Genomic DNA, 20,236 nt, shown 5'->3' with positions numbered 1-20,236 from the left:
TGTCATTGGGGGAAACACACATCCATTTTGCACTTAAGAGCTTTAAAAATGCATTCTTTCTGTTTATTTTTTCAAAGTGCTGCAGCTCCCGTTAAGTCCTCCAGCGACCTTCAGGGAAGGCGTGCATGGCACTTTCAAAATCTCTGATCTAAGAGGGGACATACAGTATAGGCTGCATTTACACTCCACGTCTCAGGGTTTCATTCCAATTCAGTGTCAATAAGGGATTGTATGCTTTGTTTTCTTTTGTAGTGTAGTGTCAATGCAGCCTATGTGCAGTAGCAGCAGCGAATGAATGCATGTGAGCATAGAGCTAGCATACAGCGGGCCAATCAAATAGGTGCAAACAAGCGAGGCGGGGGTTAAACTTCATAACCTTGGTATGTTAAGGTGGTGAATGTCTGCTCTGTTCACTAATCACACAGAGGAGGTGTGTTACTGTGCTCCTCCTCTTAGCTTCATATGTCAGTCTTTGGGTCAGCGCTCGCTCTACATTTTCTCATTGTGGCTTTTTTTTCCACCCTGACACCTCTCTAACCACGCTGGGGTGACACACACACACGCACACACACACACACACATTATTGTATTTGTTACCTTCTTGAGACCTCTGAAAAATGCCTACCTCTTTAGGACCACCCTTTCTAGATATATAAAAATGTGTATTTACAACATTAATAACATATACATACTATGCAAAAGTAAAAAAAAGCCTGTTGTGAAAAATGAGTTGGAATTTCACAAGAAAAAGGTCACAGGTTCACAAGAAAAACTTAGAATTTTGGCAGTATTATAATAAAAGTCGTAATTTTACTCAACGCAAGTCAAACTTTTACAAGAAAAACTGAACATTTGTGCAATATAATGATAAAAGTTGGAATTATACTCAACAACAGTCTCAATTTTACAAGAAAAGCTTAAAATGTTGGCAATTTTATGAAAAGAGTCGTAATTTTACTCGACAAAAGTCACAATTTTATAAGAAAACTTTAAAATGTCGGCAATATTATAATAATAATCGGAATTTTTACTCAAAAAATGTCACTATTTTACAAGAACAACAAAAAAAATTGACAATATTGTGATACAAGTCAGAATTTTATATGACAAATGTCACCATTTTGCATTAAAAAGTAATAATTTTACATAAAAAAGTAATAATTTTACAAGAAAATATTGCAATATTACAGAAACAGAAAGCACATGAGAAATTGTTCCCAATTTTATAAGAAAAAAGTTGACACATTGTGAGAAAAAGACTGCTTTTAGTTCATTTTTATTTTAAAAAATGTTTTGTTTGTAATTGGTTTTTAATCTTCATTATTTACTTCAAGGTATTACAGCATGTCTCTATATACATATTTATTTTATTTTTTTCATAAATTTTCGCCAAAGGGGGCGCATTTCAATTTCTTACACACACTTGTTATTATATACGTTGACCAGAGGGGGAGCACTTTTAAATTCAACACACAGTCAATTTGAAAAATCCCTCCTTTTTGGGACCGCCCTAATTTTGAAAGATTTCACCACCAGGGGTACAAATGAGACATTCTCTATTAAATGCAATGGTTTTCCTCATTAGGACCATGATTTCGGTCCTAACTTGTTCACCGGTCCTCATATTGACGGTACTTTTCCTTGTTGATGTCTCAAGAAGGGTAAAAATACAAGAACACGCACGCACACACACACACACAAACACACACACATAGACGACAGACACTAAGGTTCTCTCTTGACAGCGATGACATGTCATCACTCATTGAAAAGCTGCTGACGGACCGGGGAAGAGGAAAACTTGAAATTGCACTTCATGAAGGGAGAAATTATACGGAAAAGCGATTACACCCAAGTGTTCCCTACTTAGCCGTGAAATTGTCTTTACAGAGATGCAAATCATGCCTGCTTTCACGCCCCAGTTGGAATACCTTTCCAAGATTTTTGCCTAATAACCGAAAATTTCAACACTGCTCCAAGGACTCGAATCAGTCAGTTGAAATGAAGCAATGACTGGGTTTAAATTACCATACGCACCACAAAATACAGTCAATCCTCTGAAATATGTTTGGCGAGTTCTGATTTGGAATTAATTTACCCCATAAGAAATATTGGAGACACGGTGGTGCTATAAAGTAGACTGACCAATGACTGCATGGATATTATGTCATGGTATAGTACACTTCTCACCATATAGTCACTATAGATTTAACAGACTTATTCTGCATTCCATATTCTATCAGGAATGCAAGCAAAAAGCAATAATTTGACATCTTAATCGGGAATAAATTGTGTATTTTACCATTTTTTCTTTGCAAATTCATGGATAATAATAATTGTATGTTAAACATTCCATAAACACCAGAATATACACTACCGTTCAAAAGTTTGGGGTCACCCAAACAATTTTGTGGAATAGCCTTCATTTCTAAGAACAAGAATAGACTGTCGAGTTTCAGATGAAAGTTCTCTTTTTCTGGCCATTTTGAGCGTTTAATTGACCCCAGAAATGTGATGCTCCAGAAACTCAATCTGCCCAAAGGAAGGTCAGTTTTGTAGCTTCTGTAACGAGCTAAACTGTTTTCAGATGTGTGAACATGATTGCACAAGGGTTTTCTAATCATCAATTAGCCTTCTGAGCCAATGAGCAAACACATTGTACCATTAGAACACTGGAGTGATAGTTGCTGGAAATGGGCCTCTATACACCTATGTAGATATTGCACCAAAAACCAGACATTTGCAGCTAGAATAGTCATTTACCACATTAGCAATGTATAGAGTGTATTTCTTTAAAGTTAAGACTAGTTGAAAGTTATCTTCATTGAAAAGTACAGTGCTTTTCCTTCAAAAATAAGGACATTTCAATGTGACCCCAAACTTTTGAACGGTAGTGTATAATTCTGTCAACTTAAGATATTTACATTGGGTAGTGTTCTAATACGGGGTTTTTTAACCTTTTTGACCTCAGAACCAAACTTTTCCAATAAAGAGGGGCCCACTCCAATATTAACACTGAATTGGTCATTTTACCCTTACACCTACTTACAGTTTACCAGGATAATCCTTGTCAAATGATATGAAAGCGTGTGTTAATCTCGATTATTATTATTATAGCTGATTTAAAAAATGAATACTAAATCAAGTATTCTGCAAAAGAAGGGACCGATGAAATAAGTTGACATACAGTGCAAAAAAACAAAAACCTAACTAAATTAATAATAAATAACAATAAATATATGTTTCTTAAATAAGCTGCCAAAAAGATTAAAGCGCAAATGAAAATACAGCTTCACCCCTTTAGTCATATTTTTTGCACTGGAGAAACTTCTCTATGACTTTGTTTGAGGCAGAGTCGTGTATAATGAGAGTATAGCCAACCCGGATTCAGGCGAGCTCCTCGATGATTGGTCAAAATGCACTCATGTGACTAAAGGGCGCCATGACAGCTACCAACTTTGGACGATGCTATGTGTCTGTGACGCTTCCTCGTTAGTTTTTGGGCGTGTAAAAATGCCCTGTTGTGCAGCATGAGGCTGTTCCACCCGCGAGAAATGCAGAAAGCTTTTAATGGCAATTAGGAAAGATGAGAGCCACCAACTACGGTCTCTTGTGCGAGGCAAACACACGACACAAAGTCTGCGTTTTGTTCAGTTAAAGGGATTATTTGACATAAACAGACTATTCTTGAATCGCAGTAAAACTACAATAATGCTATTCGGTAACAGCAGAAGAGAAAGTCGAACATAAATACAAATGGACGAATTAGACATTAATGGAGTAAAATGAACCAAATTTGGTGTGTAATAATAGATAATAGCGGATCAATAAAGTTTGTTTGAGTCTAAAAGTACAGTACAGGCAAAGCACAGTGGAGGCAGCCACCACAGTGGACATACTTCACACAAAAGTAACAATTTCTCCGTGATTGTTGGTCCAAAATGAGGTTAATAAATTATCGTTTTGGTTCTGTGTATTATTTTTTTTAATGTTTACTGCAGCGTCGGGTGCGTGTTACAGAGCCTGCTGGTCAATCAACACTGCATGAAGGTAGCATACTTGCCAACCCTCCAGATTTTCCTGGGAGACTCCCGAATTTCAGTGCCCCTCCCGAAAATCTCCCGGGGCAACTATTCTCCCGAATTTCTCCCGATTTCCACCCGGACAACAATATTGGGGGCGTGCCTTCAAGGCACTGCCTTTAGCGTCCTCTCTCACCTGAAAAGGAGACTATTATATATGTCTCCGTTATCCATAGGTTTATCTATAACCCATAAAGTAGGCAGGCACGGAGCTATTTCTCAGCGTGTGTTTATTCCAGCCGGCACGTTAATGCACGGACGCACAACACCCGGATTCCCATCATGCATTGCTTCAAAACTACGGCAAGTAGTAATGTCCAAAAACATAACAGAGACGAAGCAGAAGAACGAAGAAGAGACATGGCGACGACGAGTACGAAGAAGAAGAAGTACGCTTGCAAGTTCCAAAATGATTGGAAAAAATAATTGAACACGGTGGCCGAACGGATATACTCATTCATGAACGGATTATTTTTATATATATATACAGGTATATATAAGAAATACTTGAAAATATATACCCCCCCTCCCCATCTCCCGGATTCGGAGGTCTCAAGGTTGGGAAGTATGGAAGGTAGCAGCAGAGTACATCAAATACGGCCGCAAAATTATACTTTGATGAAATAAAAGCATGTTTTATTGTAAGTTTATGAGCTGGTGTAAGTTTAGAACTACATTTAGACCAATTGTTTTGGTTGATTTCGTCAGGAAAACTAACATCAGAACGACTGCAATCTTTCGGACAGAACCGCAGACAAAATGGCGCCTCTCGTTTAAGTGGCCATACTCTCTTTATACACGACTCTGATTTGAGATTGTCATTACTGCCACAAGTGGTGGAAAATTATTTCTGACCACAGCTGAGAAACAAATATTTATTCATCTAGAACGTATATATCTCACATACCTGTCTTTCTTCGTGTGTTAGCTCGAGAAAAAAAAAGAGGTCTTTTGGGTTGTCAAGTTGTGCAGTCAATTGGTGAACAGTCTGCCGAGGACTTCGATTATAGTGCACTGTACGTGTAGCTTGCTTATTAAATTGGCGAGCAACCTCGCCCATGGTGTACTACAAAAGTAATGGTGAAGTAAGCAGTCTTGCTCCTGCTCTACCATCTTTAATAGTAACAGTAATTCAGTACAATATGAGTAATTTCGACATATTAGCTTCGGCTTACTTACTAGATGTCCTGACGATTAGCCTGCATATGGCGCTTCAAGTTGGTTGTATTTTTACGGGAGAAAATCAAGCCGCAGGGTTACAACTTGTCTTGTTGTCTAGCACAGCAACCGTAAAGTGCGTCCATATATCTCATCTTCCCGTTATTCTTTCAGGTGTAGAAAACATATTGTTTTATCCAGTCTTCATTGGCTTCCAGTTAAATTCCGCATTGAGTTTAAGATTTTAGTCCTGACATTCCGTGCGTTGCATGGTGGGGCCCCTCAGTACATCGCTGACTTGCTATGCCCCTACTCTTCAGGGCGCAGCCTCCGGTCTTCAGGCCAGGGTCTTCTAAAGATCCCAAAAACTTGTTTTAAAACCCGTGGAGACCTGGCATTCCAGGCTATAGCTCCCATTCTCTGGAGAAATTTGCACCAGATCTTGACTGTGTTGAAACTTTTAAGAAACATTTGAAAACTTCTCTTTTTAGTAAAGCTTTTAGTTAATGCACCTTTTAACTATCATTTTCAATCCACTTTGTATCCTTTTGATGATGTTGCCCCTGTTGTTTTATATTGAATTGTTGTTTTACTTCACCTATGTTTTGTACAGCGCTTTGTGATTTTATCTGTGAAAAGCGTTTTATAAATAAAATGTACTTACTTACTTACTATTGTATTGAGGTCTTGTTATGAGTCTTATTTTTCCATTAAAAAATCAAAACACCGTGCCTTACAAAGACAGTAGTTCTGATTTGATCCCCCTCCGGGATTTACATGTAACTGGGATTGTATAGATTGTCCCACCCACCTAAAGACGAAATTAAATATATTTGGATTTTCGTTTTGTTTTCATTCGATGACTAAATTGTCAATTAGTTTTGTCATTGTTTTAGTCAACGTGCATTTGGTTTTGATTAGTTATCATCCTATTTTAGTCAGGGGAAAGAAAATAGGCCGTTGACAATAACTAAGACAAAAAATGTTGTCACGTTCTGCAAAAACTTGGTCAACTTGACACTCACAGCTACGACCATTAGCCGTGTTGTTAGCATTGTGTGTCTGCATTGTCATTCCACATAACTCACGCCAAATGCTCACCGATGTCATGTGGTGCTGACATGAACTGCATCAATAGAGTTCATCACCACTTAGCATTGCCCGGACAGCTGATGACATTAAGTGGGGCCCCGAGTCACATCGAGTCCTGGAACGTCTTGCGTCTCATCTTTTGACATCGCTACAGCAGCGGCAAGGTTAGCCACCGTGTTGTTGTTAGCACATAATACTAGGAAATAGTCTTGTCCCGATACCAATATTTTGGTACCGGTACCAAAATTATTATGATACTTTTCTGTACTTTTCTAAATAAAGGGGATCACAAAAAATTGCATTATTGGCTTTATTTTAACAAAAAATCTTAGGGTACATTAAACATATATTTCTTATTGCAATTTAGTTCTTAAATAAAATAGTGAACATACAAGATAACTTGTCTTTTATTATTAAGTAAGCAAACAAAGTCTCCTAATTTAGCTGCTGACGTATGCAGTAACATATTGTGTCATTTATCATTGTATTATTTTGTCAACATTATTAAGGACAAGTGGTAGAAAATTAATTATTAAGCTACTTGTTCATTTACTGTTAATATCTGCTTACTTGCATGTTCTATTTACACTTCTGTCAAAATGTATCAATCATTTATTCTTCTGTTGTTTGGACACTTTACATTAGTTTTGGATGATTCCACACATTTAGGTATCGATCCGATACCAAGTAGTTACAGGATCATACTTTGGTCATATTCAAAGTCCTCATGTGTCCAGGGACATATTTCCTGAGTTTATAAACATAATAGGAATTTTTTAAAAAGGAAAAAAGATCTTGTGACAAGTCACAAAATATCGATGTAATCATGGTAGTATGGACTAGATACACTGTTGTACTAGGTATTATTACAGTGGATGTCAGGTGTTGATCCACCAATGTTTTTTGTTTACATTTTGATGCCGGTGAGCTACGGTGTGTAGTGAAGCATGTTTAGCTATTCCTCGTCCTGCAGGGATGATACTTGTAAGAAACTTAGAAGTAGCTAAAACACTGCCGACAGCGGATGGACGTTAGCCGCTAGCTAGTTAGTCATGTCTTAAAGCACCTCTTCCTGAGGGCGTTTCAGTGTTATAACTTCACCTTTATCGTTAGTTTTTAAGCCAAAATGCATCAGTTCTCCCTTTGTTCTGTCTACACACTGTGTCTGCTTGTAAGTACTCCGTGATCGTGCGCTGCCGAACATGCTCGTCTGCTCGTAAACCAGCAATTACACAACGTGACGACGACGGAGGCGCGGGGGGGTGCGGGACCGGTACTTTTCAGAGGAGGTATAGTACCGAATACGATTCATTAGTATCGTGGTACTATACCGGGGGTCGGCAACCTGCGGCTCTAGAGCCGCATGCGGCTCTTTAGCGCCGCCCTAGTGGCTCTCTGGAGATTTTTCAAAAATGTATGAAGAATGGAAAAAGATGAGGGGGAAAAAATCTATTTTTTTGTTTAGTATGGTTTCTGTAGGAGGACAAACATGACACAAACCTCCCTAATTGTTATAAATCACACTGTTTATATTAAACATGCTTCACTGATTCAAGTATTTGGCGAGCGCCGTTTTGTCCTACTAATTTTGGCGGTCCTTGAACTCACCGTATAGTCTGTTTTCATGTGTAACTTTCTCCGTCTTTCTAGGACGTGTTTTATGCCACTTTTATTCTGTCTCATTTTGTCCACCACACTTTTAACGTTGTGCATGAGTGCACAAAGGTGAGTTTTGTTGATGTTATTGACTTGTGTGGAGTGCTAATCAGACATATTTGGTCACTGCATGACTGCAAGCTAATCGATGCTAACATGCTATTTAGGCTAGCGATATGTACATATTGCATCATTATGCCTCATTTGTAGCTATATTTGAGCTCATTTAGTTTCCTTTAAGTCCTCTTAATTAAATGTATATCTCATGACACATGTAATATGGCTTTTAACTTTTTGCGGCTCCAGACAGATGTGTTTTTGTATTTTTGGTCCAATATGGCTCTTTCAACATTTTGGGTTGCCGACCCCTGTACTATACTAACACCGGTATACCGTACAACCCTACTAGAAAATAAGACAAATACAGCCGTGTAAAACATATAAGACAAAATAACACTATATTTAGGCAAAAAATATGTATATACAAAACTTTTTTTTTTAGCCGCAATGTAGTGATGTCGTAATATTTGAAGCGGGATGTAGTGAAAGATGACCGTAAAGTACATTGTCCTTTTATGGTGGAGTTTGGCTGAAGCAGCAGAAACACTGCCCCAAAAAAAGAGTGAAATATTTATCTATGGCCATCATTCAAACGAAAACAGTTTATGTCTCATCAGAGGACATTTGAGGAGACTCACAACAGCGTCAACTCTATTTGTCTTCATCTGCACTGTGGAACATTTGCCAAGTTAAACAACTGCGTTTCACCACAGCCTGAACTCATCACTCTGCGCTGACTTTTATTGTGCAAGAGAGCAGATGAAGATACAAGAAGCGGGAAAGCCACACATATCGGGAGGCTAATAACAATAAAAAAAATTACAACATTTTGGTGTCACACTAGCCAAAAACGAGTTACACTACGTAAAATTCAAAAATGGAGCTTTTTACACAGGAAAAATATGCCTACAAAGTTGCGGAAAACTTCCTGATTGCATTCTAATCTGCAGTGGAGCGTGACTGCTATTCCTCAGTCACAGTTGGAACGAAAGCGAAACAGATGACGACGTGTGAGCGCTCCAAAGCCAGCATTGATGGCGAGGATGTGGATTGAGCAGCTCAAAAACGTGTCTCTGCAGCCGCGCGTTAATGACTCATCTCGGCCTGCCAATGTTTCACATCAAAATATGTCCACAGAAAGCATGTGACGCATCTCGCAGCTAACGAGCGCGTTACCCTGCCATTGCCATGCTTTTATTTTTAACTTCAGGGTGCTTGCTATTACAAGTTAAAAAGATATGTCAGACTGTTATTAGCAGAGTCATGAAAGAATCGTCTTCCCCGCAAACCTCCTGGAATTACAGAGGGCGATTTCCAATTAGCTTTTCTCTGTGGCCTTGCATCAAATGCTGTCATTATGTAGAAGCACGTCCTATAAATGTTAATGTGCAGTTACAGGCTGAGGCAGAGGAGACGGCATTTACTTTAAACGCATTATAAGATTAGATCTTTTTTTGACTTTCTTTATGTTACTTAGTGCAGTAACGGAAATACTGTAAATCAGTGATTCTAAAACTGTAGTGTAAGGTTGTACGGTATTAGTATAGTACCGCGATACTAATGAATCATATTCGGCCTCTGAAAAGTAAGCAGATATTAACAAGTAGATTAATAATTCATTTTCTACTTGTCTTTAATAATTTTGACAAAATAATAGAATGGAAAATGACACAATATGTTACTGCGTACGTCAGCAGACTAAATTAGGAGCCTTTGTTTGCTTACTTACGAATAAAAGACAGGTTGTCTCATATGTTCACTATTTTATTTAAGGACAAACTTGCAATAAGAAAAACATGTTTAATGTACTGTAATATTTTTTGTTAAAATAAAGCCAATAATGCAATTTTTTTTGGTGCCCTTTATTTAGAAAAGTATCTAAATCATTTTGGTACCAGTACCAAAATATTGGTATCGGGACAACACTACTGTAGTGGTACGCGGGCTCCATTGACGGGTATGCCAAATAATCACTTAATTAAGTGATCAGTGTTTTATTTTCCTATATTCAAACACAGTGTTACTCTACAAACTATGTGTAATGTTACACTAATAGACGTTGTAATGAAGTACAAATGTAGGTCACAACTTTGTAGACTATTTAGAGCTAGAAGTGAGCGGTAAAAGCTCAGAGAGTATGAGAAAAAGTTACAATTATTTACAATCCTGAGATGGGATGTGGAGAGGGTGAGGGGTAGTGTTAGGTCAAATCTGTAGCCGCCTGGAGGTGCTCTTTCAGTGCGGTTTTGAAGGAAGAAACGGAAGCACTTTCTTTTACACCTGTTGGGAGTACATTCCATATTGGTGTGGCATAGAAGGAGAATGAATTAAGACCCTTTTTACATCGGAATCTGGGTTCCATGTGGTTTGTGGAGCTCCCTCTGGTGTTGTGGTCATTGCGGTCATTCAAGAAGTGCTTTGACATGTACATCGGTATCAAGGAGGTGTAGCAAATTTTGAATACGAGGTTCAGTGAAAGTTGTTTGACTCTGTCCCCCCCCCCCCCTGAGCCAGCCCACTTTGGAGAAGTGGGTCGGAGTGAGGTGGGATCTGGACAGGAGGTCGAGAAGTAGCCTGATTAGCTTGTTTTGGGATGTTTGTTGTCTTGATTTGAGGGTTTTTGAGGTGCTGTGATATCAGGAGGTGCACGCATAATCGAAAAACGGTTGGATGAGAATTCCTGTAAGGGTCCTCATGGTGTTTTTGTTGACCAGAGAGGAGCTTCTGTACAGAAATCTTGTTTGTTGGTTGACCTTTTTGATTACCTTGGTTGAATTTTATCACAGGGTGGAGCCGAGGTAGGGGACCTCATCGTTCCTGGTGATAACATTGTCACCCACTTTGATAGTGAAGTCACTGACTTTCTTTAGGTGCAGATTCCACAGATTTCGTCACTGAGGATTTTTCCACCTGTGACTTGTCCTTGCCAGATACCAGCAGGGCCGAGTCATCCGCAAATAAGAACAATTCACAGTCGCATGCTGATGACATGTCATGTATGTATATTAGGAACAGTAAAGGTCCTAATATACTGCCTTGGGGGACTTCACAGCTTACTGAGAGCTTACTAATGTCAAGAACTTTGAAAAAATGGACAGGATTCTATAATCAGCATTCTGGGGTGGTCAAACCTTCCATTCTGACTCAGAAGAAAAATAGAGGAAACTAAATAAAAATGTATCCAACAATATTTGTTGGCTAACAGCCTATTTCTAGGTTCATGTAGAATGTAGGGTTGTACGGTACACCGGTACTAGTATGGTATCGTGGCACTAATGAATCAAAAGCGGTTCTATACACTGTTTGAAAAGTACCGGGTCCCCATTTTTTTTTTTTACGGGCATGACGGCGCGTCGTCCTGTCGTGACATACCTGGTTTTACAAGCAGAGGAGCATGTTCGGCAGCACACAATCACGGAGTACTTACTTTACAGTGTGTAGACAGAAAAGGGAGAGCGGACGCATTTTGGCCTAAAAACTAACGATAAAGGTGAAGCTGTAACACTGAGACGCCCTCAGGAAGAGGTGCTTTAAGACATGGCTAGCTAGCTAACAGCTAACATCCATCCGCAGTCGGCAGTGTTTTAGCTACTTCTAAATCACTAATCCTCGCCTCCATGGCGACGAATAAAGTACGTTTCTTACTGCAGAACGAGGAATAGCTAAACATGCTTCACTACACACCGTAACTCACCGGCGTCACCGCTAATGACGCCATTCCTGAATGTAAACAAATGCCATGGGTGGATCCACACCGGACATCCACTGTAATAATATCAAGTACAAAAGCGTATCTAGTCGATACTACTATGATTACATAGATATTTTAAAAATCTTTTTTTCCTTTTTTTAAAATTCATATTATGTTTATAACCTCAGGAAATATGTCCCTGGACACATGAGGACTTTGAATATGACCAATGTTTGATCCTGTAACTACTTGGTATCGGATCGATACCCAAATTTGGGGTATCCTCCAAAACTAATGTAAAGTATCCAAACAATAGAAGAATAAGTGATTATTACATTTTAACAGAAGTGTAGATAGAATATGTTAAAACAGAAAGTAAGTAGATATTAACAGTAAATGAACACGCGGATTATAAATCCATTTTTACAGCTTGTCCCTCATAATTTTGACAAAATAACAGAATGAGAAATGACACAATATGATACTGCATATGTCAGCAGACAAATTAGGAGCCTTTGTTTGCTTCCTTACTACTAAAAGACAAGTTGTCTAGTATGTTCACTATTTTATTTAAGGCCAAAATTGTTCTTCGATTGCAATAAGAAACATATGTTTAATGTACCGTAAGATTTTCTGTTGAAATACAGCCAATAAGGCAATTGTTTGTGGTCCCTTTTAATTACAAAAGTATTGAAAAGTATCGAAATACATTTTGGTACCGATACCAAAATATTGGTATCGGGACAACCCTAGTAGAATGACGCCAGGCATTAAAATTGGCCAGATGGAACACTATTACTGTATTAGTATTTTGGGCAGGAAAGTCCATATTGACTCAAATCCCAAAAACAGAAAATAACTTTCTTGAGGAAAGGCAAAAGGAACACAGTTATTCTGGCCGTTTGTTAGCTGGCAGGCTATTTCCTGGTTCACTGATGATAATAAGACAAAAGAACAGTGCCATTTTTTTATCCTGGGGAAAAACGCAATGAAACAAGTGTTACTCGAATGGCAAGCATTCAAAATTAATTCCTCTAACAAAAGTGAAAAATGTGTTTAACATCTTGAGTTTGCCCATATGTTAGCTAGCATGCTAATTTAATTTGTACGGAGAATGCCATTAGGAAAAGACAAACTGGACTCTACTATTTGTATCTTGGGACAGGGGGTAACAATTTGGTCATGGCTCCAATGTCAAAGTAAGTAATTCCCCTAACAAAAATGCAAATTTTGTGTAACATCATATTTGAGTTTGCTCATATGTTAGCTAGCATGCTAATTTAATTTGTACGGAGAATGCCATTAGGACAAGACAAACTGGACTCTACTATTTGCATCTTGGGACAGGGGGTAACAATTTGGTCATGGCTCCAATGTCAAAGTAAGTAATTCCCCTAACAAAAAAGTTTGCTTATCCGTTAGTTAGCGGCTTCATTGAGAATGGCGTAAGACGTCGAGGAAAACACAAACAGGACATTACCATTTTTCTATCCTCTTGAAAAACGTAATGAAACAAGTGTTACTTGAATGGAAAACATTCAAAATGAATTCCTCTAATAAAAGTGCAAAATTTGTGTAACATCATATTTGAGTTTGCCCAAATGTTAGCTAGCATGCTAATTTAATTTGTACGGAGAATGCCATTAGGAAAAGACAAACTGGACTCTACCATTTGTATCTTGGGACAGGGGGTAACAATTTGGTCATGGCTCCAATGTCAAAGTAAGTAATTCCCCTAACAAAAAAGTTTGCTTATCCATCTTCATTGAGAATGGCGTAAGACGTCTAGGAAAAGACAAACAGGACATTACCATTTCCAATCTGGGATGAGGGAATGATGACTAAATTGTTGAAAAATACATTAAACTTCTCTATCCTAAATACTTTTTCACCAGCCTGCTCAATTGCCTTGTGGTTAGAGCAGGGGTCGGCAACCCAAAATGTTGAAAGAGCCATATTGGACCAAAAATACAAAAACACATCTGTCTGGAGCCGCAAAAAGTTAAAAGCCATATTACATGTGTCATGAGATATACATTTAATTAAGAGGACTTAAAGGAAACTAAATGAGCTCAAATATAGCTACAAATGAGGCATAATGATGCAATATGTACATATCGCTAGCCTAAATAGCATGTTAGCATCGATTAGCTTGCAGTCATGCAGTGACCAAATATGTCTGATTAGCACTCCACACAAGTCAATAACATCAACAAAACTCACCTTTGTGCACTCATGCACAACGTTAAAAGTGTGGTGGACAAAATGAGACAGAATAAAAGTGGCATAAAACACGTCCTAGAAAGTCGGAGAAAGTTACACATGTAAACAAACTATACGGTGAGTTCAAGGACCGCCAAAATTAGTAGGACAAAACGGCGCTCGCCAAATACTCGAATCAGTGAAGCATGTTTAATATAAACAGTGTGATTTATAACAATTAGGGAGGTTTGTGTCATGTTTGTCCTCCTACAGAAACCATACTAAACAAAAAAATACATTTTTTCCCCCTCATCTTTTTCCATTCTTCATACATTTTTGAAAAATCTCCAGAGAGCCACTAGGGCGGCGCTAAAGAGCCGCATGCGGCTCTAGAGCCGCGGGTTAGAGTGTCCGCCCTGAGATCGGTAGGTCGTGAGTTACAACCCCGGCCGAGTCATACCAAAGCCCAAAAAAATGGGACCCATTACCTCCCTGCTTGGCACTCAGCATCAAGGGTTGGAATTGGGGGTTAAATCACCAAAATGATTCCTGAGCGTGGCCACCGCTGCTGCTCACTGCTCCCCTCACCTCCCAGGGGGTGGAACAAGGGGATGGGTCAAATGATGGTAATTCCACCACACCTAGTGTGTGTGTAACTATCAGTGGTACTTTAACTTTAACCAAATTGAAAATGGAACGTTTTTGCCAGCATTAATACAACCAAAGTCATCTTTTTTTTTTGGCTTTAGTCGTAGACATGTCAGCGTTACTAAGAAATCATTCTGGCATTCAACATACACACACTCGTAGTAATAAAAAAAAAGATGCAGTGGGCCAAAAAGGACAAACAAACACACCCCTGTGAAAGAAACTTTCCATTAACACGCATAAACAGGGGGCACTTTTGTTGCATGGAGCTGGCAAAATGTTGCCATTAAGAAACATTCATGAGAGTGGATGTGCAAATGTGTTCATGTTTCAGCTTGTGTGATTCCCTACAGCTCGCACGCCTTTGAAGTCCAGGCTGGGGAAAGAAAAGTCAGCCTGACCTCATTAAAATCCACGTCTGTGTGTGCCTGGACATGCAATAAGTGGCCATAAATGCTTGCTAACTCGTTAAAACTGGGCCGCTTTGCCGCTTTTTGTCCCCCCGCATGCACACTGCACTCCCCCCGCTCCATGCCCCCTCCTCATACACAGAAAAAAGTTCACCAAAAAAATCCATTGTGCGGCATCTAAACACAGTGCTGCAAACACATGATCCATGTTTAAAACAATCCAAGCCAGCTGGGTGTCTTCGTCCAACTAAAAAGAAAGAATTACACTATTTTAAAGAGATCGTGTAGGTTGTTGTTACCTTCGTATGCAGAGCAGAAGTAGACGTGTACGCCGCACAGGAGCAGCAGAGTGGACCACATGTCCATGCCGTGAGAAGCGGGACAGGACAGGACAAGGACGGGAAAAGACGCTCCTCAAACGTGTGCAGGAAAACTTCCAGCGCATTCCTTCTTTTCCCCCCTTAAAGAAAGGCCCGCCTCTTTGCTCCACAAACAAGAGAACACACAGTGTGGCTCACCCACTGACATGGACTCTTCATCACCTTTAAAGGCCTACTGAAATGATTTTTTTTAATTTAAACGGGGATAGCAGATCTATTCTATGTGTCATACTTGATCATTTCGCGATATTGCCATATTTTTGCTGAAAGGATTTAGTATAGAACAACGACGATAAAGATTGCAACTTTTGGTATCTGATAAAAAAAAAAGGCTTGCCCCTACCGGAAGTAGCGTGACGTAGTCAGTTGAACATATACGCAAAGTTCCCTATTGTTTACAATGATGGCCGCATGAAGTGAGAGAGATTCGGACCGAGAAAGCGACAATTTCCCCATTAATTTGAGCGAGGATGAAAGATTTGTGGATGAGTAAAGTGCAAGTGAAGGACTAGTGGGGAGTTGAAGCTATTCAGATAGGGAAGATGCTGTGAGAGCCGGGGGTGACCTGATATTCAGCTGGGAATGACTACAACAGTAAATAAACACAAGACATATATATACTCTATTAGCCACAACACAACCAGGCTTATATTTAATATGCCACAAATTAATCCTGCATAAAAACACCTGCGTGTTTGTTATGCTAGCTCCTAGCTCCTATGCTAGCTCCTAGCTCCATAGAACACGCCAATACAATTCAAACACCTGATCAACACACACAATCACTCAGCCCAAAAGACCGTTCACTTAACCCAAGGTTCATAAAGCTTATATATTTTAAAAAAGTTACGTACATACGCAAAAAAAAGTTGCGCACATACGGTCAAGCGATCAAATGTTTAGAAGCCAAAGCTGCATACTCACAGTAGCACGTCTGCGTCTTTGTCATCCAAATCAAAGTAATCCTGATAAGAGTCTGTGTTGTCCCAGTTCTCTACAGGCGTCTGTGTATCGAAGTCAAAAGTCCTCCTGGTTAGAGTCTCTGTTATCCGAGTTCTTCCATCTTGACTGCATCTTTCGGGAATGTAAACAAAGAAGCGCCGGCTGTGTACTGTTGTTGCTGACTACGTTCGAAAAATACGTCCATTTCGCACCGACAACTTTCTTCTTTGCTTGCTCAGCTTCCTTCTCCATAATGCAATGAACATGATTGCAACAGATTCACGAACACAGATGTCCAGAATACTGTGGAATTATGAAATGAAAACAGAGCTTTTTCGTATTGGCTTCAATGTGGAAGGCATACCCGTGTTCGCCGGTCTACGTCACGCGCATACGTCATCCTCAGAGGCGTTTCGAACCGGAAGTTTAGCGGCAAATTTAAAATGTCACTTTATAAGTTAACCCGGCCGTATTGGCATGTATTATAATGCTAAGATTTCATCATTGATATATAAACTATCAGACTGCGTGGTCGGTAGTAGTGGGTTTCAGTAGGCCTTTAAAGAGAGGACACATTTGACACACTTCTTTTTTCACTTATATAATGATTGATGATCAATTGAACTGGAAATCTCATGTAAAAAATATACAACATAAAGTAGCAAGAAACAATAATGAATAAAGCAAAACATGTTCTAGACCACAAATCACTTCATATTCTCTACTGCTCGCTAGTGTTACCATATCTGAGATATTGTGTAGAAATATGGGGAAATAGCTACAAAAGTACACTTCATTCATTAACGGTGTTACAAAAAAAGATCAGTTAGAATAATACATAATGTTGGATATAGAGAACAAACAAACCCTTTATTCATTAAATAAAAATATCCGGCAGCGGTAAAGTACGGCCCGCCAGCGTCCAAAATCCGGCCCGCGGGAAGTCACTAGTTGTTTTTTCTAATCGTTTTTCTACCGCTTGTTACTCTCTGGTCTCCTAGCCGCTCAGGCAAATCATATTGTCTAAAAATGCATATTACCATCGATAACATTAAAGTTGCAAGTGAGCACTCTTTCAGTCAATTAGTGCGTGAGAATAGTCAATAATATCCTTCTTTTTTTCTATAGTCTTGTGGGGCATTCATCCGCCACTGCTGCCATTTCTAATATAAAATACCGTACAGTTCTAACTTAATCTGTCAGTAGATTCGCTATGGAAGCGCTAAAAACGACAACAAAAGATGACGGGGAGAAGATGCTGTCGAAGTGGAGCCACATAAATAAGATCAACCCACCAAACGGTGCATCCTGAAGAGACGTTCAGAAAACGGCTTGACATCACATCACAATCTGTAAAACAGAATTTATGTGAAAGACTGACCAAAGAACCACTATTACATGTTATGTAGGCCACAATTAAGTGTTTTAAATGTAGAAAAAAAATCGTTATATGACCCATTTAATAAGCCTTATAATCCAGTGCGCTTTGTGAATGACAATAGACCTGAATAGAGGCGTTCATCAACAGTGCACCTTATAATCGTCAAATAGTCTGAAAAATATGGTATGTTTTGTTAATCCACTAACGTGAATGTAAATGAATGCTTGGTGGTTGTCGGGGAGGTCGAAGGCACAAATTGGCAGCCATGTTGCTGTCAGTCTACCCAGTTCTGGCTACAAATGTAGCTTACCACCAATGTGAGAATGAATGGTGCCGATACCTCATTAAGCTTCATCAGTTCATGGTCATAGATTTAGATTGATCAAAGCTGACCAATCTAAATCTAAGACTAGATCTGACCAATCTAAAGGCCTACTGAAACCCACTACTACCGACCACGCAGTCTGATAGTTTATATATCAATGATGAAATCTTAACATTATAACACATGCCAATACGGCCGGGTTAACTTATAAAGTGACATTTTAAATTTGCCGCTAAACTTCCGGTTCGAAACGCCTCTGCGGATGACGTATGCGCGTGACGTAGACCGGCGAACACGGGTATGCCTTCCACATTGAAGCCGATACGAAAAAGCTCTGTTTTCATTTCATAATTCCACAGTATTCTGGACATCTGTGTTCGTGAATCTGTTTCAATCATGTTCATTGCATTATGGAGAAGGAAGCCAAGCAAGCAAAGAAGAAAGTTGTCGGTGCGAAATGGACGTATTTTTCGAACGTAGTCAGCCACAACAGTACACAGCCGGCGCTTCTTTGTTTACATTCCCGAAAGATGCAGTCAAGATGGAAGAACTCGGATAACAGAGACTCTAACCAGGAGGACTTTTGATTTGGATACACAGACGCCTGTAGAGAACTGGGACAACACAGACTCTTACCAGGATTACTTTGATTTGGATGACAAAGACGCAGACGTGCTACTGTGAGTATGCAGCTTTGGCTTTTTTTTGCGTATGTACGTAACTTTTTTAAAATATATAAGCTTTATGAACCTTGGGTTAGGTGAACGGTCTTTTGGGCTGAGTGATTGTGTGTGTTGATCATGTGTTTGAATTGTATTGGCGTGTTCTATGGAGCTAGGAGCTAGCAGAGGAGCTAGGAGCTAGCATAACACGTACCGTACCGTACGTGCGCGTCACGTACGTAACTTTTTAAAAATATATAAGCTTTATGAACCTTGGGTTAGGTGAACGGTCTTTTGGGCTGAGTGATTGTGTGTGTTGATCAGGTGTTTGAATTGTATTGGCGTGTTCTATGGAGCTAGGAGCTAGCAGAGGAGCTAGGAGCTAGCATAACAAACACGCAGGTGTTATTATGCAGGATTAATTTGTGGCATATTAAATATAAGCCTGGTTGTGTTGTGGCTAATAGAGTATATATATGTCTTGTGTTTATTTACTGTTGTAGTCATTCCCAGCTGAATATCAGGTACCGTGAGTATGCAGCCTTGGCTGCTAAACATTCGATAACTTGACCGTATGTGCGCGTCACGTACGTAACTTTTTAAAAATATATAAGCTTTATGAACCTTGGGTTAGGTAAACTGTCTTTTGGGCTGAGTGATTGTGTGTGTTGATCAGGTGTTTGAATTGTATTGGCGTGTTCTATGGAGCTAGGAGCTAGCAGAGGAGCTAGGAGCTAGCATAACAAACACGCAGGTGTTTTTATGCAGGATTAATTTGTGGCATATTAAATATAAGCCTGGTTGTGTTGTGGCTAATAGAGTATATATATGTCTTGTGTTTATTTACTGTTGTAGTCATTCCCAGCTGAATATCAGGTCACCCCCGGCTCTCACAGCATCTTCCCTATCTGAATAGCTTCAACTCCCCACTAGTCCTTCACTTGCACTTTACTCATCCACAAATCTTTCATCCTCGCTCAAATTAATGGGGAAATTGTCGCTTTCTCGGTCCGAATCTCTCTCACTTCATGCGGCCATCATTGTAAACAATAGGGAACTTTGCTTATATGTTCAACTGACTACGTCACGCTACTTCCGGTAGGTGCAAGCCTTTTTTTTATCAGATACCAAAAGTTGCAATCTTTATCGTCGTTGTTCTATACTAAATCCTTTCAGCAAAAATATGGCAATATCGCGAAATGATCAAGTATGACACATAGAATAGATCTGCTATCCCCGTTTAAATAAAAAAAATTCATTTCAGTAGGCCTCTAAGTCTATAAGCATGAACTGATGAAGCCTACTCAGATGAGAGGCGAAACGTATTCCAAGACAAACCAAACAGTCCAGTTGCGATCGCTTGAATGACATGAGATTACATATTTGGTATCTTAAGTAGAAACCATATTGTTAACTTTTAGTGGGAACCATATTTGGTATATTAAGTGGGAACCGTATTTGGTATCTGAAGTGAGAACCATATTGTTAACTTTAGTGGAAACCATATTTGGTAGCATAAGTGGGAACCTTATTTAGTAGTTTAAGTA

At 39.3% G+C, this 20,236-nt stretch overlaps 1 protein-coding gene across 5 annotated transcripts in view; it reads right to left on the bottom strand.

The window, feature by feature from the left end:
- srpx (sushi-repeat containing protein X-linked) overlaps window positions 1-20,236 on the bottom strand; it is a 50,021-nt gene that overhangs the window by 25,806 nt on the left and 3,979 nt on the right. For 2 of the 5 annotated variants that reach the window (XM_062068935.1, XM_062068937.1), the window contains exons 2-3: window positions 17,617-17,671; window positions 15,299-15,541 (exon numbers count right to left, since the gene is read on the bottom strand). The exons of 2 other annotated variants lie outside the window; for them this stretch is intronic. In XM_062068935.1, coding sequence (XP_061924919.1) covers window positions 15,299-15,365 — 67 coding nt within the window. In that variant the 5' untranslated portion in view covers window positions 15,366-15,541; window positions 17,617-17,671. The remainder of the gene's footprint in view (window positions 1-15,298; window positions 15,542-17,616; window positions 17,672-20,236) is intronic. One more of the 5 variants, XM_062068936.1, reaches the window with a different exon arrangement.

Source organism: Entelurus aequoreus, linkage group LG14 (assembly GCF_033978785.1).
Source record: "Entelurus aequoreus isolate RoL-2023_Sb linkage group LG14, RoL_Eaeq_v1.1, whole genome shotgun sequence".
Taxonomy (NCBI): domain Eukaryota; kingdom Metazoa; phylum Chordata; class Actinopteri; order Syngnathiformes; family Syngnathidae; genus Entelurus; species Entelurus aequoreus.
The sequence above is the reverse complement of the archived record's forward strand: the minus strand, read 5'-3'. Positions and strand labels throughout refer to the sequence as shown.